General features: G+C 38.4%; 1 protein-coding gene across 1 annotated transcript in view; it reads right to left on the bottom strand.

Annotated features, from left to right (window-relative positions):
* Positions 1–24951, bottom strand: part of rps6ka2 (ribosomal protein S6 kinase, polypeptide 2) — a 154491-nt gene that overhangs the window by 79691 nt on the left and 49849 nt on the right. Inside the window, exons 2-3 of the mRNA XM_059985355.1 lie at positions 24190–24306; positions 17244–17325 (exon numbers count right to left, since the gene is read on the bottom strand). Of these exons, the coding sequence (XP_059841338.1) occupies positions 17244–17325; positions 24190–24306 (199 nt within the window). The remainder of the gene's footprint in view (positions 1–17243; positions 17326–24189; positions 24307–24951) is intronic.

Genomic DNA, 24951 nt, shown 5'->3' on the forward strand with positions numbered 1-24951 from the left:
GCAAAACAGTTTGCATTAAATTAATCTGAGCTGGAGCATAAATTTCACACTTTTCACTTTGCACAGTGTCATTGTTAAACTACTTGATTTGAGGCTGTTTATGATTAACAGCAACTTGACACTATGGTTTTATTAACAAAGCACTAGAAAAATACATTGGATATCTCAGTGCTAGCACTGTTTATTTCAACATCATTCAATTGAACATTAATTTATTTCTGTTCTGGAGTGAAGTACAATAATGACTTTTTCCAGCTTGTTAAAAATCATATAAAAAAATGTGACCAGGCACTGATAACTTGTGAGGGGAACCAAAAAAAGGCAAATAGGGTAATGAAATGAGACAATGGGTGGTGGAAGAAATTGAATGCTGAATGTTGCATTTTATTAGGAAGAATAAGTCACAATATAAACCACTGGACACAGTCCAAAAGGAGAAAAAAATGGGATGAGGGGGGGATGTAAATCTCTATTGGATGAGAAGTTGTCAATTCTGGGCTATGGAAGAAACCACGGGACCTTGTGGATTTGTATAAAACAGTGGTTGAGTCATAGTCAGAGAGTTGTGTCCATTCTGGATACAAGATCTCTGCTTTAAAATAGAAGGATGAGTAAGGCTTACTAAAATGATTCTATGGATGAGAGACTTTGGATGCACTGGAGAAGATGAAGTTGTTCTTCTTGGAGGAAAAGAGAATGAAAGTTATTGGCAAAAGAACCAAGAGTCACCAGCTTGTGCTGGGAACATGGAACACTGGATAAGCCTTCATTATGAAAGGCACAATCTATGTGAGACTTTTTTGATAGCTTTCTCCACTACGAATAGTCCCTCATAGTGTGGTGCCAACTTGAGACTCTCAACTTTCAAAGGAAGATCTTTAGACACCAGTCAGACTTTCTCCCCAGCTTAAAAGACCTCACCTATCAGTGGAGCTGATCAGCCTGCTGGGCAAATTGTTTCTGAGCGCACAGCAGAGAAGCCCTGGCTCGTCTCCACATGCACTCGTAGTGTTGGACCAACCAACTGTTCGGCAGCAGGAATCCCAAAGTCTACCTCTTGGTCAGGGAGGTGCAGCGGCTGGGATCCCTTCTGGCATTCAAAGCAGGATATGCCAGAGGAGAATGAGTGCAGGCTGTTTTGGGAAATCTCTGCCCAAACCATTTGGGAGCTCCAGGTCATGGGGTTGGAAGAGACAAGGCAGCAAAGGGTTGTCTCCATCTCCTGATTCACTCTCAGTCTAGCTGCTAGATTGGGGATGAAACCAGATGAGAGACTGGCTGTGGCTTGAAAAATAAAGCAGAAAGCCTTCCAAAAATATGACATGAACTGTGCTCCTCAATCAGACCCTAGATATTGAGGGAAGTCATGCTGAACCATGAGGGTGGCAGTCTCATGAGCCAATGGAAGCTGTGGAGAGCAAAGAAGTGGGCAGCCTGGGGAACTGGTCAACAACCACCAGAATGGTAATGCTTCCATCACTCGGAGGTCAGACCAGGGATGCTGAAGCACAGGCAGTGGGTAGAGCAGAGCCACTAGCCACTGGTGTCTTATCTTGTTCCAGGCACAAGTACGATGAGCTGAGATAAAGTTGTGGACATCCTGGGACATAGCTGCTCACCAAAATCATCTCTTTATAAATTCCACAGTCAATTGAATTCCCAGCCAACCAACTAGATGGGAATAATGACCTCATTCCAACACTCTGGGGTGCAAAATGGCAGGGAAAATGACTGGGTGGGAGGCCCCTCACCTGGGCCTGGATCTGACAGTTGAACAGCCCTCATCTCTGCCTCTATTCCCCAAATCACTGGAGCAACAATGCACAAGCAAGGAAGGATGGGCTCTAGACCTGCATTGTCCTCAAAGATGCCAAACTGGTGGGAGAGAGCATTGGCTTTGGTACTCTTGCTGCCAGAATGGTGAATGGTAGGTGAGGGTGAAATTAAACCGAGTGAAGAAAACAGCTCATCGGGCTTGACGGGATTTGAGATTCCCAAATGTAGGAGAGGGTTTTGTGATCTGTCCATACCAGAAAGGGATGCTCTGCCTGTTCCAGCCAGCGTCACCTTGCTTCCAGGGCCTCCTTGACAGCCAAAGGTTCCCAGTTCCTGACATCATAGTTACACTTGGCTAGAGTCAAGTGATGGGAAAGAGAAGCAAAGGGGTGCAGCTGATTATACCCGGAAGAGCACTGGGCAAGTACAGCTCCAATGCCGATATCTGATGCAGAGACCTTGACAATGAATGGACGGTATGTTAGGTTAATGGTGAAGCGTCACTTTAACTCTGAGAATGCTTGGCCTGCTCCATTTGCCCACAGGAGTTCTGCAGAGGTCTTCTTAGTGAGTGCTTTTATTGGGGCCGCGATGGTACTGAAGTTTCCAAAGAAGCGGTGCTAAATGTTTGCAAATCCCATGAAATGCTTCACCAGTTTGACTGCAGCTGGTTTGGGCCACTCTTTGACTACCTGAAATTGACATGGGTCCATCTGAACACTGGAAGGAGTGAGGATATATCCTAATAACATCATCTGCTCTTCATGAAATGCATACTTCTCTAGCTTGGCATAGAGGTTATTCTCGAGGAGCCAACTGAGAACCCTCCAGACAGGCTGGATGTGTTCTTCGCGAAAGCAGGAATAAATAAGAATGTCATCCAAATCAATGAAAACAAACTGATTCAACATGTCCTGCAACACATCATTTACCAGGACCAGAAAAATAGCCAGGGCATTGGCCATACCAAATAGTGATCACAGTTGCCAGTGGAGGTATTGAATGTTAGTTTCCCCTTCTCAGATACAAACTGTGCAGATCTACCTTGGAGAATATGGTTGCTCCTTGGAGATGCTGAAACACAGAGGCAAGCAGGGGAAGAGGGTAGCAGCTCTTCACTGTGATGTTGTTGAGGGGCTGATAATTAATGCAGGGATGGAGCTTGCTGTTCTTCTTGCTCACAAAAAAGAAGCCTGCTCCTGACAGTGATAAACTTTAAGGCCAATGCCTCCTTGATGCACTCTTCAATGGCCATCATTTCTGGATGAGAGAAAGAAAAGAGCCAGCCCCCAGGAGAGCTAGTACTGGGTAAGAGGTCACTGTTGTAATTGTATGACTGGTGTGGAGGCAGGGAGGTATCTTCTACGCACTGAAGACCTCAAGAAGGTCATGATATTCAGCCAGAATGCCAACAGGTCCACAGTAGTGGTTCACACAGAAGTGGATATGCTGACAAGGGCTTAAGCTGGACTCAAACAGGTAGAAGGCCTGCCAGCCCCCACAACGAAGCTGGGAACATTGCATGATTAGGGGAAGATGCTTGCAGGAAGAATCAATCCATTAGAATTCCCCTACCTACTGAAAGGGCATTTGAACATGATGCCCAGAAGTGTCCTGGGTTGTCACAGTAGAGACAGGTACCTGTTCTCCTGCACCGATCTCATTCCTCCTGAAATAAGTGCATCGTCACTGAACTGTCCTGGCTGGGCTTGGAAAGGTAGCTCACACTGTGTAATAAAATTCCTGCAGCCCTCGGGGTCACCAGCGTATCTGCCTGGTGGAGGAATACTCAGTTTTTGTCTGGACGCTGTCAATGGAGTCAAGGTATTAGTTCCCGAGGCTGGTGAGACTGTTAAAGAGGAGGTTATGTGAAATTCTGCAAGTGGGACTGAACTGGTGGAATTCTGCTGAACTGCGGCAACAAGAGTGGTAATGGCTGCGACTGAATCTGACTGTTGGTAGTAAGCTGCTGAACTACAGGCTTGAGAGCAGTAACTGCTGCCACCTGTCTGTGGTGAGTTGCTGAACTCTCACTGCAAGGAATGATACCTGTTCTTCCTGCTTACACTGGGCATGCCACTCTAAAGATAGCTGTCACCTCTGCAAATGTAACCTCTACTGACTGTAACTTCTCTCATCTCTGACCAACCAACATCAGGGCCATAGTCAGCTGTCCTTTCTCTGCTGGGTCCATTTTCTTTGATACCAAGTCTTGCTGACAAGGTGCAGTTAAGACGCAAGTGCAGAGGGATGGACACTGAAGCAGATGAACAGTTCACTGACTCTTAATCAAAACTGCCTTTTTGAAGGAAGTTCTGTAACAATTATACCAGTTCCTAAGAAAAATAATGTGAGCTGCCTTAATGACTATTGCCCAGTAGCACTCACATCTACATCAATGAAATGCTTTGAGAGGTTGGTTATGACTAGACTGAACTCCTGCCTCAGCAAGGACCTGAACCCACTGAAATTTGCTTATTGCCACAATAGGTCAATGGCAGATGCAATCTCACTGACTCTTCACATTGCCTTAGACCACCTGGACAATACAAACACCTATGTCAGAATGTTGTTCATCGACTATGGCTCAGCATTTAACACTATCATTCCCACAATCTTGATTGAGAAGTTACAGAACTTGGACCTCTGTACCTACCTCTGCAATTGGATCCTTGACTTCCTAACTGGAAGATCACCATCTGTGTAGACTGGTGATAATACCTCCTTCTCACTGACGATCAACACTGATGCACCTCAGCGGTGTGTGCTTAGCCCACTGCTCTACTCTCTATACACACATGACTGTGTAGCTAGGCATAGTTCAAATACTATCTATAAATTTGTTGATGATACAATCATTGTTGGTAGAATCTCAGATGGTGACGAGAGGGTGTACCGAAGCAAGATATGCCAACTAGTGGAGTGGTGTTGCAGCAAAACTTGCACTCAACGTAAGTGAGACGAAAGAGGTGATTGTAGACTTCAGGAAATGTAAGACGAAGGAACACATACTAATCCTCATAGAGGGATCGGAAGTGGAAAGAGTGAGCAGTTTCAAGTTTCTGGGTGTCAAGATCTCTGAGGACCTACTCTGGTCCCAACATACCGATGCAGCTATAAAAAAGGCAATACAGCGACTATACTTCATTAGGAGTTTGGTGTCAGTGCTTTCAGAAGAACTCTGTTTTTTTGTGTGTTTTCCCCTAGCTGTCAGTCTGTGTTTTGTATTGCCAGGTGCTCCTGTCCCCGCTCCTGCTCCACTCTGGCCCCTGTATCACTGAGTATTCCCTCTCTCACCTGTTTCTCATTATTACCTGTATTGCTGCCACCTGTGTCTCATTGTGCTCCACCTATCATCTGCCTCTCTGTTTATTGCTCAGTTTATTTCAGTCCTGTGTTTTCACCTGTTTGCTGCCAGATTGTGCCAGTGAATTTTCTCGAACCGTTCCAGCATTTGTATCTGTACTCTGTCCGTCTGAATATCGACTCTGCCTGTTTCCTGATTCTGGGTTTTGAATTTCTCTGGATGTTTTAATCTCTGCCTGAACTTGGACACTGACTTTGTTTGCACCTTGCGATTTGTTACTCAATTAATATCATGGTGTGCACAGTACTGGGTCTGTGATTGGATCCCTGCCCCAGAATCCTGACAATTCAGTATGCCAACAAAAACTTCTACAGATGTACCGTGGAGAGCATTCTGACAGACTCAGGTTCTGCCTTTTTCTCACTGTTTCCATTGGATAGGAGGTACAGAAGCCCGAAGTCACACACTCAGCGATTCAAGAACAGCCTTTTCTCTTCTGTCAGCTGATTCCTAAATGTTCATTGAACCCATGAGCACTACCTCACTTTTTAAACATATTATTTCTGTTTTTGCACAATTTTTAGATCTATTCAATATACACAGTGTAATTTATTTATTATTATTTTCTTCTATATTATGTTTTGCATTGAACTACTGCTGCTAAGTTAACAAATTTCATGACATATGCTGGTGATAATAAACCTGATTCTGAATAAAAGGAAAAACAATAAACACTAGGTCAACAGGGCCATTAACTAAAATACTCAATCTGAAAGCTAATGTTGGTACCATGGTTCATAAGCAGTAATTTAACAAAGTACTGCTTCTTTCTGGTGTCAATCTAAATGGTAGTCTTCTTTCCCAGAACAAGGACAAAGTTAAGCAGGGAGTGGTGACATTGCTGTGCTTTTGGTCAAGACTGAAATGAGAGGAATGGAGTTAAATAGCACTACATTAAAACACTAATTGGCTGGAATGTGCATACCCAGAAGTGCAATTGTCAACCATGTTCTGCTGCCCACAAGTATGGATACCCAAATCCCGCAGCAGTGTCCCTGATGGTGACACTCATGCCAGAATAAGAGGCAAAAAGACTCATTCTTCTAAGTAAATTTAGTAATGAAGATATGTTATGCTCCTCACTATTAAATTCATGTACTAGACTCAACCTGCAGAATTCTACCAAGAGGATTTATACATAATTCATTTTTAAAAAAAGATCAGTTTCTAAACATTGAATGTCATAAGATAGGCATTGATGTGGGTGCTGTCAAGCTGATTGTAGAAGCTTTTTGTCTCACTCTCAGGAGCTGCACAGCCATATATTTCACTTCTGGATGAGCTTTCCTACCTCCCAGGTACATATCAATGCCCCAACGTTTTTCCAAAGAATAGGAGAATTCTAAGTTCCCAGGAACAGTTTATTCATAAACCAACAAGACTTAAGTAGCATGACCATTGTTTTGAGGGATGTACTGTGTTTAAGCTGGCCACAGTACTTCTTCCAGAGCAATAGCATAGAACCAGATGACAGTGTAGTACAGGAACAGGCCTTTTGGCTCATGATATCCGTGCTGATCAGGTTGCCAAACTAAACCTATCTGCCTGCACGTGATTCATATCTCTCCATTCCATGCATATTCATTTGCCTGTCTGAATGCCTCTTCAATGCCACCATCAATTCTGCTTCTGGTAGAGCAATCCAGCACTTAGCCCTCCGTGTAAAAAAAACTTACCCGGCACATTTCCTTTAAACTTTCCCCTTCTCTTCTTAAAGCTATCTCCTCTGGTATTTGACATTACTACTCTGGGAGAAAGACTCTATTTACCCCATGGCTACCTCTCCTAATTTTATGAGCCTTTCTGGGTTGTACCACAGCCTTCAAAACAACAATCCAAGTTTGTTCAACCTATCCATGTAGCTAATATTCACTCATCCAGGCAGCATCGTGGTGAACCTCTTTTGTATCCTCTCCAAAGCCTCTATACCTTTCCTGTAACAGGATGGCCAGAATTACACTCTGTACTTCAATTTTAGATAGATAGATACTTTATTCATCCCCAAGGGGAAATTCAACATTTTTCCAGTGTCCCATACACTTATTGTAGCAAAACTGATTACATACAGTATTTAACTCAGTATAAATATGATATGCATCTAAAATCACCCTCCCAAAAAGCATTAATAAATAACTTTTAAAAAGTTCTTAAATAGTTTACTAAAGTGCATTGAGTGGTAACTTAAGCTCAGTCCTAACCCCGGCACTTTAACATGTCTTGCCCCTGGTGATTGAATTGTAGAGCCGAATGGCGTTGGGGAGTAATGATCTCTTCATCCTGTCTGAGGAGCATTGCATTGACAGCAACCTGCCACTGAAGCTGCTTCTCTGTCTCTGGATGGTGCTGTGCAGAGGATGTTCAGGGTTTTCCATGATTGACCATAGCCTACTCAGCGCCCTCTGCTCTGCCACCGATGTCATACTCTCCAGTTCTGTGCCCACAACAGAGCCCACCTTCCTTACCAGCTTATTAAGACGGGAGGCGTCCCTCTTCTTAATGCTGCCTCCCCAGCACGCCACCACAAAGAAGAGGGCGCTCTCCACAACTGACCGATAGAACGTCTTCAGCATCTCATTACAAACATTAAATGACGCCAGCCTTCTGAGGAAGTACAGTCGACTCTGTGCTTTCCTGCACGGGGCATCTGTGTTGACAGTCCAGTCTAGCTTCTCGTCTAACTGCACTCCCAGATACTTGTAGGTCTTAACCTGCTCCACACATTCTCCATTAATGATCACTGGCTCCATATGAGGCCTAGATCTCCTAAAGTCCACCACCATCTCCTTGGTCTGGTGATATTGAGACGCAGGTAGTTTGAGCTGCACCATATCACAGAGTCCTGTATCAGTTTCCTATACTCTTCCTCCTGACCATTCCTGACACACCCCACTATGGCTGTGTCATCAGCAAACTTCTGCACATGGCAGTTATATTGGAAGTCTGATGTGTACAGGGTGAACAGGACCGGGGAGAGCACGGTCCCCTGCGGTGCTCCTGTGCTGCTGACCACCGTGTCAGACCTACAGTATACGGCAACAGCATGACTTCCTGGCTCCGAGATTGAAATGAAGGGAAGATTGTCTTCTATACCACCCTAATCATGTATTGCCACTTTCAGGGAACAGGGGACCATGAGCCCAGGATCCCCCTGTACATGAAATCTTCCTAAAGGTCCAGCATTTAGTGCATTCTCTCCTTCCCCCCACCCCTTTACATTTGTCCTCCCAAAGGGCAACGCCTTTTGAAAATATTTTGGGATGTTCTGAGAGTACCGTTCTTCATTCATCCAGCTAGGGTCTATTTCTCAGCAGCAGAAGGTAAAAAATTATTTATCATTATAAATGAGGATGCTAACACACTTTACTTTCTAAATCTTTTTATTAATATTAGTAATATGGACAGAATACAAATGATATATTGATAAAGAAATTACCAACATATAAATTCCATTAAATATGAAAAAAAACATACATAATAGTTACAATATAAATGAGTTTACCAAAACATAATCCATAAAATATATGTATGAACATAGTAAGTCTAAATATTTCATAATATATGATATAAAGAAAACAGAAAAAAGAAAGAAAAAAAAACAAAAAAAAATATAATGCCAAACGAGCTAATCTAATCTAATAACTAATAACTAATATAGAAGAAAAAAGAAGCAAAAAAGAGAAAAAAAAAGGGGGCTGTTTATAATATCTCACAAAAATAAGTATTCATCAATGCCGTCACTTCTGGTCCTCTCAAAATCCATAAGCTAAAAGCTGGGAAATCAAATGAACTTGGCACAGGGTCATATTACATCATATGAAAATGTTGAATAAATGGTCTCCATAACTTTTCAAATTTAATAGAAGTCTCAAAAGTACCACTTCTAATTTTTTCTAAATTTAAACATAACATAGTTTGAGAGAACCAATTAAATACAGTGGGAGGATTAATTTCTTTCCAATTCAACAATATAGATCTTCTAGCCATCAGAGTTAGAAATGCAATCATTCGACGGGCAGAAGAAGATAAATGCAGTGAGTCTAAGATTGGTAAACCAAAAATTGCGGTAATAGGATGAGGTTGTAAATCGATATTCAAAACCGCAGAAATAATATCAAAAATATCTTTCCAATATTTCTCCAAAAATGAACAAGATCAAAACATATGTTAAAGACGCAATTTCAGAATGACATCTATCACAAATAGGACTAATATGAGAGTAAAAATGAGCTAATTTATCCTTGGACATATGGGCCCTATGTACGACCTTAAATTGTATTAGTGAATGTTTGGCACATAACGATGATGTATTAACTAATTGAAGAATACTATCCCAATTCTCTCTAGAAATACTAAGACTAAGCTCTCTTTCCCAATCCTTTTTAGTCTTATAAAGAGGCTCTGAACGTATCTTCATAATTATAAAGTTTTGAAATAAGCCCTTTTTGAAAAAGGTCTAATTCAAATAAACTCTCCAAAATATCTGAAGGCACAAAATTTGGAAACGTAGAGAGTACAGAACTTAAAAAATGTCTAATCTGTAAATATCTAAAAAAATGAAATCTAGGCAAGTTATATTTGTTGGATAATTGCTCAAAAGACATGAAACAATTATCTAAAAATAAATCAGAAAATCTTAGTAATCCCTTAGTTTTCCAAGCCGAATAAGCTTGATCTATAATGGAAGGGTGAAAAAAACAATTAGATACAATAGGACTATTTAAAACAAATTGAGTCAACCCAAAAAATCTCTGAAATTGAAACCATATACGCAAAGTATGTTTAACTATCGGGTTGTCAATTCGTTTCGACAATTTAGAAAGAGCAAAAGGGAGAGAAGTCCCTAAAATAGAACCCAGACCATAAGCTGATACCGATTTAGTTTCTAAACTCAGCCAACAAGGGCCAAAAGATCCACCCCCATCTTTCAACCAACATAACAAATATCTAATATTAATTGCCCAATAGTAAAATCTGAAATTAGGTAATGCTAACCCGCCTTCCTTTTTTGTCTTCTGTAAATATGTTTTACCTAATCTGGGATTTTTATTCTGCCATATATATGAAGAAATTTTGGAGTCAACATTAGTAAAAAAAGATTTCGGGATAAAAATTGGTATCGCTTGAAAAATATATAAAAACTTAGGTAAAATAACCATCTTAATAGCATTAATCCTACCTATTAAGGATAAAGATAAAGGTGACCACTTAGTAAACAAATCTTTAATCTGATCAATTAAGGGTAAAAAATTAAATCTAAATAAATCTTTATGGTTTTTTGTGATTTTGATCCCTAAATAAGTAAAAGAGTCATTAACTAATTTAAAAGGTAAATTTCCATAAATTGGGACCCGTTTATTCAAAGGAAACAATTCACTTTTATTAAGATTTAACTTATACCCGGAAAACTCACTAAATTGAGCCAATAATGATAAAACTGCTGGAATGGATTTCTCCGGGTTAGAAATGAATAGTAATAAATCATCTGCATACAAAGATAACTTATGAATATCTGTCCCATGATTAATACCCAAAATATCCTGTGATTCTCTGATGGCAATTGCCAAAGGTTCTAAGGCAATGTTAAATAGTAATGGACTAAGAGGACATCCTTGTCCGTGTCCCGAAATAAGCGAAAAAAGGGAGATCTTTGATTATTGGTAAACACTGAGGCTACTGGAGTATGATAAATCAATTTAATGCACGATATAAATATCGGAGTAAAATTAAACTTCTCCAACACATTAAATAAGTAAGGCCATTCAACTCTATCAAATGCTTTCTCTGCATCTAATGAAATCACGCATTCTGAAGTGTCATGTGAGGGAGTATAAACAATATTCAACAATCTCCTAATGTTAAAAAAAGAATAATGATTTTTAATAAAACCAGTTTGATCATCTGAAATAATTTTGGGTAATACCTTCTCCAATCTAGATGCCAGTAACTTGGAAAAAATCTTGGAGTGTACATTCAATAAAGATATAGGTCTATAAGAAGCACAGTTAGTAGGGTCTTTATCTTTCTTCAATATTAAAGAAATGGAAGCTCTATAAAAAGGTTGTGGCAAATTCCCCAATCTGATGGCTTCCTCAAAAACCTTACCTAACCAAGGGGAAAGAGTAGCGGAAAAAAATTCAAAAAAATTCAACTGTATAACCATCTGAACCTGGTGCTTTCCCAGAATTCATTGAGGAAATAGCCCCCTTAATTTCTACATCCGTAATAGGAGTATCCAATATTAAAAGATCATCAGATGATAATCTTGGAAAATTTAATTTCCCAAGAAAATCAGACATGGTATTATGATCTTGAGGAAATTCAGATTGATACAGGGAGGTATAGAAGTCTTGAAATGCCTTATTTATCTCATCATGATTAACTGTCAGATTCCCATTCTGCTGACCAATCATGGTGATTTGACGTTTAACCAAAGCATTCTTCAATTGACTAGCTAACAGTTTACCAGATTTATCACTATGTATGTAAAAATCAGATTTAGATTTCATTAATTGATTTTCAATCGAGGATGTAAGTAATAAACTATGTTCCATTTGAAGTTCAACCCTTTGTTTGTAAAGCTCCTTACTAGGAGCAATCTAATATTTCTTAGCAATCTCTTTAATTTTATCAACCAATAAGAGAGTTTCCATCTTAGTACGTTTCCTCAAACCAACAGAATAAGAAATAATCTGTCCACGTATATAAGCTTTAAAAGTGTCCCAAAGTGTTCCGCAGGAAATATCATCTGTAGAATTAGTTGAAAAGAAAAAGTCGATCTGCTCCTCCATAAATTTTATAAAGTCAGAGTCTTGCAACAAGGTAGAGTCAAATCGCCATTGTCTAGCATTAGAAGCTGTATCCGTAAATTTCATAGAAAGTAATAATGGAGCATGATCAGAGATAGCTATAGTATCATAGTTACAACCGATTACCAATGGAATAAAACAAGAGTCTACAAAAAAAATAATCAATTCTCGAATAAGAGTGATAAACATGTGAGAAAAAAGAAAACTCTTTGTCATTAGGATGCCGGAATCTCCAAATATCAAAAACTCCATTCTCAGTCAAAAAAGAGTTAATACAAGTGGCCGACTTATTAGGTAAAGTCTGAATAGATAAAGATTTATCCATCAGAGGATTTAAACAACAATTAAAGTCACCACCCATTATTAACTTATATTCGTTTAGATTGGGTAAAGAGGTAAATAAAGACTTAAAAAAGTCAGGACAATCCACATTTGGAGCGTAAACATTAACCAAAGCAACCTTTTTATTACAAAGTAAACCCGTAATTAACAAAAATCTGCCATTCGGATCCGAAAAAATATCATGTTGAACAAATGAAATAGAGGAGTCAATAAAAATTGAAACTCCTTTTACTTTAGCATTCGAATTTGCTTGATACTGTTGACCCCACCAAAATCTAAAAAAACAAAAATTGTCCTCCTTCCTCACATGAGTTTCTTGTACAAAAATGATATGAGCATTAAGTCTTTGGAATACTTTGAAAATCTTCTTTCGTTTAATTGGATGATTTAAACCATTAGTATTCCAAGACACAAAATTAATTGTCTGAACCATAATTCTATAATCAACCCTTTGGTATAGAAAGGGTTAACCAACTTATAAACTCATGCACCCGGAAGAGGAACAAAAGTAAGGAGAAGACCCGGAAGTGACGACAACACAAACATATTTGAAGTTCAAAAACAGCCCAAATAAAAAAACTAACACAAACTGGTACAAAAAAAATAGAATTAGAAAACAGACCATCCCCCCACCGGCCAAGAAAAAGAGAAAAAGCCAAAATATGACTTAAGAAGGGAAAAAGTAAGACTAATCCTACCCCCATGTCAGCTGAAGAACACTCCATATATAAAGAATATATATAAAAGAATCACCCCAACTTTAAAAATTAAAATCGCTATAATAAAAACCATATTTCTAAGTATAGTCAGTTGTAAAAAGAATAAAAATATAATCACTAAAAAAAATTATAAATCGGGCTCTAGCTCAGACAAAACAAAAAATATTTAAGCTATGATAAGCGATGGATTGTAGGAAAAAGGCGAAAAAAATAAAAACATAACGCCATCTTAAGCAAAACCAAAAACCTTTTTCAAAAAACCACCATCTTAATCAAAGAAAAATTCACCTTCAAAGAATTAAAAATATACCTTCGAAGGAACAAAGTTAATGGACAAGTATGTAGTTAAATGATTAAAGTATATAAGGCAAAACAATTAATATGACGAAAACACACTTTAACTTAAGTATAAAGTATAGGATGAACCTACACCAATAACCAGATTTTAATTCTGGTTTAAGAGATCGAGAACCATCTTACACGATCAGAATCGTTCATTTCTTAGAGACCGGTGTCTGTAGCAGTAGGGGAGTTCTCCTCCAGATATTTTCTCACTTCTGAAGTTGAAGTGAAAACTTGTCGTGGAGCATTCGACGGAGAAATTCGAAGCTTCGCAGGGTATAGAAGCGCAGGTTTCAGATTTTTCTCATAACATTCAGCCATCAACGGTTTAAAAAGAAGCCTTCTTTTTAAAAGGTCAGGACTAAAGTCTTCGACCAGGCGGAAGCAAAATTCTTTGAATTTAATCATTCCTGCCCGACGAGCTGCACGTATAAGTTGTTCTTTGTCATGTACATAATGGAACCGGACAATTACCACTGAAGGTTTGTCTGTAACACTCGGTGATCGATGCCGAATTCTATGTGCCCAATCCAATAAAGGAGGGTTATTCGGGAAAATCGTCGGAAACGCTTCTTTTAAAAGTTGAGCAAAATATTTTGAAGGGTCATCTTTTTCTATGCCGTCTGGAAGACCAAGTATACGTAAGTTCTGTCTTCTGGACCGATTCTCAAAATCGTCACTCTTGGCTTTAAGGGCTTCCATCAGCTTAATGGTCAAAATTAAATCCTGTTGCAGTTTTTCAATAGTCAAATCTCGCTTCCGAGCATCTTCTTGCAGAGACGCAATAAGAGCTTGTTGCTGTTTAATTACTAAATCCGTCTTAACCATGTACTCTTGAAAAGCCTTTATATCTTCTTTAAAAAATTGTTGTAGTTCAGCAAATTTTTTATCCAAAACCTCCATAAACAATTCAAAAGTTAATTGAGTTTGTTGTGGCGGAGCCTGCTTCTTTCCGTTACCGTTCGGATTGTGTCCGGGATAGCATCCCTTAGACCTGAGAGACATTTCTGTTTGCATATCTTCAAAAGTTCACAACAAACTCTTGGCAGTAAATCCAAACAAAAAAAAATAATAAAGAAACTTTCGGTATAGGTAAAAATAAGCTGAATAATGGTGATCAAAGGTTAAAAAAAGTAAAGGTTATGGAGCGAATCCAAAACAGTACTCACTCCATGAGCGTCTCCAGCTGACTTCCTAACACACTTTAATGAAGTTATGGATATTCAAAAAACAAATTCATCCCAGGAGAATTTACAATTCAATTCCCAATCTTTGCTGAAGTAGGTGATCTGGTTGAGACTTATAATTTATATTCTTAAATGTCCCACAGAGAGCAAAATTTGTCCATGTATCCATTTATGTACATTTCAGTTTTTGACTTGCTTTCCCGACAAAGAACATTCTGGCAGGCATCCACATCAGCGAAAGAATTCCAGCCAAATCCACATGCTTGGCCAGTCACAAGTTCATCAACAATATCAAAGCCTTTTAGATTCCCACTTATATATAAAATGTTCAGGTATATTTTCTCCTATTTGGATACGGGAAAAGAAAGAATCTCCTATATTAAAACATTTGATTGATTTATGGGATAAAATAAATGTTGATGATAAGATAAAGAAATCTTTATTAGCAAAGAGAACTTTAATTCAAAATAAACTTATTCCTTTTACAATGGATAACCAACTTTTATATAATTGGTTTCAAAAAGGGATTAGATATTTCGGAGATTGTTTTGAAGGAGGTAGATTAATGTCATTTGATCAATTAAAGAATAAATACAAAATATCAAACAACACTCTTTTTTGTTATTTCCAATTAAGGGCTTATTTAAGAGATAAATTGGGTTAACTAATGTTATTGCCTAAAGCTAATGAAATAGAAACTTTAATTCAAAAAGGAAAAATTTAAAAATTTATTTCTTGTATGTATAGTTTAATTCAAAAACAGGCAATTAAACAAGGAATTCATAAGTCAAGACAAAAATGGGAAACAGATTTGAATATTAAAATTGAAGAAACAAGTTGGTCAAGACTGTGTCTTGACAGTATGACAAATACAACAAATGTCTGGTTAAGATTAGTGCAATATAACTTTTTACATCAATTATATATTACACCACAAAAAATAAATAAATAAAACCCGAATTTATCTGATCAATGTTTCCGATGTAATCAAGAAATTGGTACTTTTTTACACTCTACTTGGTCTTGTTTTAAAATTCAACCTTTTTGGACAAATTTAACAAGTTCATTGGAACAAATTATTGGAACACAACTTCCACATAATCCAACATTATTTTTACTAGGCGATATTGAAGGATAAAACCGAAATCCAGACTGAATAAATATCAGAAATGAGTTCATAAAAATGGCATTGGCAGTAGCCAAAAAGGCTATTGCAGTTACTTGGAAATCGGATTCATACTTAAGTATAGATTGTTGGAAGAATGAAATATTTAGCTGCCTTCCACTTGAAAGAATTACTCATAGTTTAAGAGATAAATATGAAATATTTCTGAAAACTTGGTGCCCTTATTTACAAAAGATAGGATTAGATATATAGGTGCTCCAAAGATAAAATTATTGGTTATCTGGGGAAAGAAATGAATATATTTACTAAAGCTATTATGAACTCCATGGAGCATGTGGGGATCTTCCGATATCCAGGCATTCTTTCTTTCTTTCTTTCTTTCTTTCTTTTTTCTTCGCTCTTTTTTTTTCTCTTTCTACAGGGATACGTTGGGGGGAGGGGTTAAGGGGAGGGGGAAGGGTTAATAATTTTTTAAAATTTTTTTGTCCTTCTGTAACCTATTTGAAAATTCAATTTAAAAAATTTAAAAAAAACAATATCAAAGCCTTTTGAGCTAATCTGGGTAAATCAGGAGGCCAAAATAGGTTAGAGCAAAGGCAGACTAGCTGAAGTCATCGAAAGATGGTGGACTGTATGCCTCAATTGCTCGAATATTACGACAGGCCAACCATTCACTCTAATCTATTTCCTCAAGTAATTCCTCTCCTTATTGTGTGGAACGATTAAATTTCCTTTACTGTCTGTAGGCATCCAAAATAATGTAGAAGTAAGGAATTAGTGAGGATCAGTCCGACAGTGGTCAATGGCTCTGAATAACAGCAGCACTGAGAAGAGTGAACTTGCGCTTCACCATCCAAAAACAACTTCTTTGCCGAAAATCATCTTTCTGGACTTTCTGGATGCAAATCCCATGAGGTTGTGCGTCAAAACAAGCCCAGACATGTTGCTGCAACTTTGATCACTGCTTAAATCTTGCTGTTCGTAATGTTCGTATCCTAAATGTATCTCATTCCATGTGCCTTTATGCTCTGGAGTGCGCTTTAGAGTTGGAATTTATATAAAGTTGAAATATTTTTACAAAGTTAAACAGAATACATACATCAATAAGTTATGTAGTGCAAGATTGAAGGCCACAATGTAAACTAGAGTCAAAAACAATTTTTAAAAATGATTGAGATTCTCCAAGTACATAATTATACCTCAGCTGTTGGCAACACTGGTATTTTTCTGTACTCTGTTAATCAAGACTGATTGACAGAGATTTTGCCAGATATAATTCTGCCAGGATGTTTTAGATATGGTTTTTTACTTCCATCAGCAGAATAAAGATACATTAAAAGTGCAAGTTAGTTTTGGAAGGAGCAAGCTGGCCTCCTTTTATTTTCCTCTCCAGTATAGATTTGCTATAATATGCAAATATTATTATTGAAACAGTTGAGCTGTAATTACTTACACGGGACAAAAAGGGTTAAGGTTTTTGTAGTTACAAACATAACAAAGGGCAACCTGCCTCATAAGGCAATGATATAGAGTTTACACCTTGACATAGGAGCACGACATCAGCAGTGCCTTGCTCACCTTTCAGAGTGGCCTTCTTCAGAACCTTCATAGCATAGAGTTGCCCAGCATCAGAACCTTTGATTTTCTTAACAAGAAATACCTTGGAGGAAGAAATACAATAAAAGGTTAATGTAGATACTTTTTACAAACTGTTATTTTTCAACTTATTTGAAAATTATATTGAACTTCTAAAAATTTGCCCTCAATCTCAACTGTCAATTAAATTACATTTGCTGTATGTCTGGAGATACCTACTCGTCTCAGTCAAGAATAGTTCATATTGTTTGGAAGAAATACATATTTGTACAGCATATTTTGTAAACATGAACCTGTAAGCTATGACATAGTATTGGAGAAAAATGTCTTATGCAGTTCCTGATGCTTCATTTTTCTCCCTTCTTTGCTTGGCATTGGTTTTCTAATTCAATTTTGTGAAGAAGATTGAAACAGATTTTAGTTAAAGGGATTTGTTAAAGGAGAGTTGTAATCATTTATCTAAATATGTAAACATTTGGAAAAGCATTTTAGTCCCCTCAGTAACATCAGCATTACGCTGCTAAGGAGAGGTATACATCCAGTACCTCCCATACCTAATCAGCAGCAGGAGCAGGCCACAGCAACAAGGTTCCTCACAGGTCAGCAACCCTTGTTCAAAAGTACAGAAAGGACAAGTGGGGTGGCCATTGTTGGGAATAGGCCAGTGGTAAGAGTAAGAGTGTCAAGCTTTGGCTCAAAGGAGGCTTTTGCTCGAAAGAGGCATTGTTTCTGGGTAAGTTTCTGTTACGGTTCCTATCTTTCTCTCTTTCTTCACCTAGTGTGGTTACCAGAGTCTCCCAGGGAACTACATCTGTGTGAAGTGCATCCTGCTGCAGCTCCTTGAAGACCATGTTAGGGATTTGGAGCAGCAGCTGGATGACCTTCAGCTTGTACGGGAGAGTGAGGAGATAATTGACCAGAGTTACAGGGAAGTAGTCACCTTGAAGTTGCAGCAGGCGAGTAGCTGGGTGACAGTCAGGAGAAATGGGAACGTGAATAGGCAGTTAGCACAGAGCACCCCTGTGGCCATTCCCCTCAATAATCAGTTTTGAATACCGTTATGGGGGATGACCTTCCTGGGGAGTGCCACGGAGACCAGGTTACTGGCACTGAGCACAGGTCCATGGTGTAGAAAGGAAAGAGGGAGAAGAGGGGAGCGGTAGTGACAGGGGACTCAGTAGAGAGGGGAACAGACAGGAGATTCTGTGGACATGAATGGGACACCCAGATGGTATGTTGCCTCCCAGGTGCCAGGGTCAGGGACATCTTGGATTGTGTCCTCAATATTTCAGAGAGGGAGGGAGAACAGCCAGATGTCTTAGTATATATTGGTACCAATATCATAGAAAGGAAGAGCAAAGAAGTCCTGAAAAGAGAATTTAGAGAGCTATGTAGAAAGCTGAGAAGCAGGAGCTTTCGGATAGTAATTTCTGGATAGCTACCAGTGCCACATGCCAGTGAGGGGTGAAAAAGGATGATATGGCATATTAATGCATGGCTGAGCAGCTGGTGCAGGGGGCAGGGCTTCAGGTCCTTGGTCAATTGGGATCTCTTCTGCGGGGTGGGGGTATGACCTGTTCAAAAGTGACGGGTTGCTCTTGAACCCAAAGGCAATCAATATAGAACATAGAATAGTACAACACATTACAGGCCCTTCAACCCACAATGTTGTGCCGACCCTCAAACCCTGCCTCCCATATAACCCCCCACCTTAAATTTCAATATTCTCATGGGCAGGTTTGTTAGAGCTGTCGGAAAGGATTTAAGGTGATTTGGCAGGGGGGTGTGAACCAGAGTGAAGGGACTCAGGACAGTACAGATGGTAAAAAAGCAAAGATAGCATGCAGTCAGACTGCTAGGAAGGGTAGGCAGATGATAGGCCATGATAGTTGTAGCCAGCAGGATGAGTGTTAGTGTATTAGGGATGCAGAATCAGAAAGGGTAGCAAATACAATATTCAAAGTGTTGTGTAAGAAATAAGATGAATGATCTTGTTGCACTATTACAGGGTGTCAGGTATGATGTTGTGGCCATCTCTGAATCATGGCTGAAGGATGGTTATAGTTGGGAGCTGAATGTCCAAGGTTACATGTTGTATCAGAGGGATAGGAAGGGAGGCAGAGGGGTGGCATGGCTCTGCTGGTAAAGAAGGGCATCAAATCAGTAGAAAAATGTGACAAAGATGTTGAATCCTTGTGGGTTGAGTTAAGAAACTACAAGGGTTAAAAAAAACCCTGACAGCAGTTACATATAGAGCTCCCAACAGTAGCTGAGATGTGGACCACAGACTACAACAGGAAATAGAAAAGGCATGTCAAAAGGGTAATGCTATGATAGTCATGGAAGATTTCAACATGCAGGTCAAATGGAAAAATCAGGCTGATAATGGATCTTGAGTTTGTTGAATGCCTATGAGATGGCTTTTTACAGCAGTTTGTCATTGAGCCTACTAGGGGAATCAGCTATACCAGATTGGGTGTTATGTAATGAAGCAGAGGTGATTAGGAAGCATAAGGTAAAAGAACTCTTAGGAAGCAGTGATTGAGTTCAACTTGAAATCTGATAGGGAAAAAGTAAAGTCTGACGTAGCAGTATTTCAGCGGAGTAAAGGAAGTTACAGAGGTATGAGAGAGGAGCTGGTCAAAGTAAATTGGAAAAAGATTCTGGCAGGGCAGAGCAGCAGAGCAGCAACTGCATACATTTCTGGGAAAAATGAGAAAGGTGCAGGATAGATGTATTCCAAAACTGCAGAAATACTCAAATGGCAAAGTAGTACAAGCATGGCTGACAAGGGAAGTGAAAGCTAATGTGAAAGCAAAAGAGAGGGCATACAGCAAAGCAAAAATTAGTGGGAAGACAGAGGTTTGGTAAACTTTTAAAACACTACAGAGAGCAACTAAAAATATCATTAGGAGTGAAAAGATGAAACAAGAAAGCAAGCTAGCAAACAATATCAAAATGGATTGTAAAAGCTTTTCAAGTATGTAAAAGATAAAAGAGAGATGAAAGTGGATATAGGACTGCTAGAAATGATGCTGGAGAAATAATGAGGGAGGCAAGGAAATGGCAGATGAAGTAAATAAGTATTTTGCATCAGTTTTCACTGTGGAAGGCACTAGCAGTGTGCCAGATGTTGAAGGGTGTGAGGGAAGAGAAGTCAATATAGTTACTATTACAAGGGAGAAGGTGCTCAAGAAGCTGAAATACTTGAGGGTGTGTTAGTCACCCTGGCCAGAAGAACTGCACCCTAGAGTTCTGGAAGAGTTAGCAGTAAAGATTGCGGAGGCACTAGTAATGATCTTTCAAAAATCAATGGACTCTGGCATGTGGAAAATCGCAAATGTCACTCCACTCTTTAAGAAAAGATGAAGGTACCAGAAATAAAATTATAGACCAGTTAGCCTGATCTCAGTGATTGGGAAGATGTTGGAGTCTTTTTATAAGAATAAGGTTATGGAGTACTTGGTGACAAAGGACAAGATAGGAACAAAGTTAGCATGGTTTCCTTAAGGGATAGTCTTGCCTGATGAACCTGTTGGAATTCTTCGAGGAGATTACAAGTAGGATAGATAAAGGGGATGCAATGGATGTTGTATATTTAGACTTTCAGAAGGCCTTTGACAAGGTGCCACACATGAGGCTGCTTACCAAGTTAAGCATAACTACCTCCCTTCCTACCCCAAATAAAGTTTGATATTCTCTCCAAATTCTTCTTCTGATGCTCAAAGGATAATGACTCTTTTGAGGAAAGAACAATTTTCCTGAGAGAAGCAGAGTGCCTAATTATAAATCAAGAAAGGGAAAGGATTGCTGGTATAGAATATGCTTTGAGTTTTGGTAGAGATAGTTTGAAAAGGCTTATTTAAAATCAACAGAATTTGCCTGAGGTCTGCTCATTTTAAAACATAGCAAGTGACTTCATTTCAAAGGAACAAATATCTAGATGACAGAGCAGAAACTGATGAGGCAAATGTGGATCACTAATGCTACTATGTATTTGCATGAAAGGGAAATGAATCAAGAGTATGAGATAGGTCTATTACTAAATAAGTAAGTGCACATGTGTGGGAGATGGTGGAGATGAAAATGAGTGCTATAGGACCATCTTATATTGTCATGGTAATATTCTGTGAGTCAAATTAGACAGTGATAAATATGACTCATTCTTGTGACTCTTAATATTTGTTACAATATTACATGACTGAGAATAATCACATCTCTTCTTGACGCTATAATAGTACAACCATGTACTATTTTGAGATTTACAAACACTCTAAGGTTTGATCATGTAGTTAAAAAAAGCACAAATGACTTCCCAACAAAAGCTGCAATTAGGAAGAACACATTGACTGGCCAGAGTGGAGCTATCTGATAAAACCCCTGTCAATCAATCTCGATGGCCACACAGCATTAAAATTCAGTTGCAGGTTTTACATATAACTATTCTTCACTCCATTTTACTGGCAAAATCCCTCCTGAAAGAAGTTGCTTAATGTTTTGGTTGATCTGGTCTTTAAACAAATTCTATTTTCTGAGTAAATTGACTTTGTTACATACTTGGACACTAAAGGAAGCAACAGGAGTAAGCCATCTGGCCCTTCATGCTTCCAATTCATTCATGAAGATCATAGCTGATATACTACAGAGTGATTTTCTGCCTTCAAATTCTTTTATTCACTTAATGTCCAGAAATCTTACAATCTGTGATTTGCATGAACAAAATGATTAAGCTTCTATTATCCACTGCAGCAGTAAATTCCAATAGTTAACTGTTCTCTGAGTGAAGTTATCTTTTCCTTACCTCACTCCTGAACAATTTTCTGAATAGTATTCTGAAACTATTACACTTCCAGTATCAAATTCTATCGAATGATGTTTACAATTCCCCAAATGCCCTTTGACATCAAGATTATCAATTATTCTTCTTGTATTACACAAAATTAGATCTACAATAGCCTCCTCCAGAATTGGTGCATCAGCATATTGTTCCAGGAAATCATCTCAAGTAAATTCCATGAATTTACCTTCCACTTTTTGCAGGAAATCAGATTTGTCCCATCTCCATGTACAGTGCCTTGAAAAGTATTCAATCTCCACCCCTTTGTTTACATAAATGAGTATTGCAATCAGGCACTTTGATAAATTTAACTGAGAACTTTTATTTGTGAATCACATGCTCCTCTTTTCACAGTAGAGCCCAAACAACAGGGAAATTGTACAGCATGAAAAACTAAAAGTTCAAAAACTGAAATGTCATCAATTCAAAAGTGTTCATCCCACTTTGCTCAGTACTCAGTTGAACCACCTCTCACTTCTATTACAGCCCGTCATCTTTCTGGATAAGCCTCTGTTAGCTTCAATCGACTTTTCCAATTCTTTTAGCTTTTCCCATTCTTCATTGCAAAATTGCTCAAGCTGTGCCAGGTTATTTGGGGCGCGGCAGTAGTCAGGTCTTACCAAAGATATTTGATCAGGTTGAGGTCAGGACTCTGACTGGGCCATTCAAGGACATCAATTTTCTTCATTTGAAGAAACTTCCATGGTTGCTTTGATACTGTGCTTTGGTTCATTTTCCAGCTGAAAGATGAGCTTCCTCCCTCGTTTAAGCTTTCTGGCCGAGTCTAACAGGTTTTATTCCACGATTTCTGTATTTAGCATTGTTCATTTTCCCATCAAACCTGACCAGATTTCCTGTCCCTGCTGCTGAAAAGCATCCCTATAATGTGATACTACCTCCATCCCAAGCTATTTAAACACTTCCTTGAACAATTCCCCTAAAGGATACTGGTCTAAGCACTGCTGGGATGGAACCCGTCTAATTTCTGCAAATCCCACTTTGCCTCAGTGCCTCAGAAATCTGAAGCCTCAGCATCTCTCCCACCACTCTTTCATCTGATCATCCACCCCTACTCAAATCTTGCTGGCATATAACTAATTAGCTATGTATGTTGTGCCTCCAAGACTTCATCCATTCTTCTTTTATTATTGATATTATGGACTATGATCTTTGCCCATGTTTGATCTTCAATGTAAAGAACTGCCAGGATTTATTGCACATATACCAATGTTCCACCACTTCTGATATGAATATTACAATATTCAAGCTGTTAGACATAGGTTCATACAGCACAAAAACATGTCATTCCATCTCACTAGTCAATGCTGGCTAAGATTCCCATCTGAGATAGTCTCATTTGTCCAAATCCCTCTAAACCTTTCTTATCCAGGCAACTGTCCAATTGTCTTTTGGACATTGCTAAAATTCTTATTCTTATTAACTACCTCACCTCTCATTTTAAATCTACACACTCTGGTTCTTGATTCTCCAACCCTGGGAAAAAGCATTGATTTGGTGCTTGAAAAGTCATTAAGACAGCTCTCCCAATATTGACATCAAACTCTGAATATTTCTGAAAAAGAGTTAGCTATATCCAAATCAGTTTTATCCTACTTCCTATTTTAACACAGTGACTATGAAACAACTGAATTTTCACTCAGTCATTACAAATGGAGTTTAAGAGTTAATCACTTGGAGTACATCTCAAATTACATTTCAGCTATCGACAGCCAGATACACTTTTATGCCAATCAGGAGTTTCATAGACACTAACAGTAAAAATAAGTTTGTTGTGTAAATTTCAGGATTGAATTTAATTGAATAAAATAGTTCAATCGACCATTTACTCCACTCAAGAAAGCAAATTCAGAATGTGAAATAAATGATGAATCCCAGTTGTCTGATTATAATACAGGCCAAAACCAATTTCCTCAACTATCTGCTGATACCTCACCCAATAAACTGATAATATCTAACATGGGAAAATATGAATTTGATAACATTTGATCACATAGCGAAAAATTAGTTTCTAGCATGATACTACTGCAGAATATTTAAGCCACATAATTTTCAAAATAACAATTCACTTACTTTTCCATAGGATCCCTGACCCAACACTTTAAGCAATTCAAACTGAGAGGGATCTGCTTTTTCAAAACCTTCTTTTACATGGTTGCTGATGTCTATTTCCTTCACAATGCCTTCATCCTGTTGGAAAATAGTTACACGGAAAATTACAGGTGTTGGAAATCTTATAAGGCAGCAATAAACCATATATTCTTCACAGTATCATTTTAATTTATATTTCTTCATTCGGCTGCTGACACAATCTTGTCCATACAAGTAGTTGGTTATTATTATATTCTGGGATACTATTGAAAATTTATCTCTGCTATGAGCTGTATACATTAGAATTAGAGGCAGTCACATGGCATTTTAACAAAGTGGGGTATCTAGAAGATAAATAGAAGACGAAGTGAAAAATAAATCATTGGAGGGAGGATAGTGTTTGGTCTTATAAAGCTTATCAAGAATTGGAGATTTTCCTTTTACCCTTAAACACAAGTCTTTCTTAGATGTGATGGTACTTCAGTGGTTTTCATTAGAATACAATGGTGCACAACAAACTTCCACTAACAACTTCTGCCTCCTTATTTACCTCACAGCTAGACAAAAAATTGAGAACCCAGGGGGATTTGACTTAGTTTTTGCAACTAGAGTATTACACACATCTCACAATGACTCACAATCTATTCACTTTACCTAATTACAAAGATTTTAATTGCAATTAGCTAATGGCATGTGTGAGCTATTTAATATACAGGAGTCAAACTGTGGATTCAGTTCACACAT

This window comes from Hypanus sabinus, chromosome 12 (assembly GCF_030144855.1).
Source record: "Hypanus sabinus isolate sHypSab1 chromosome 12, sHypSab1.hap1, whole genome shotgun sequence".
Lineage (NCBI taxonomy): Eukaryota > Metazoa > Chordata > Chondrichthyes > Myliobatiformes > Dasyatidae > Hypanus > Hypanus sabinus.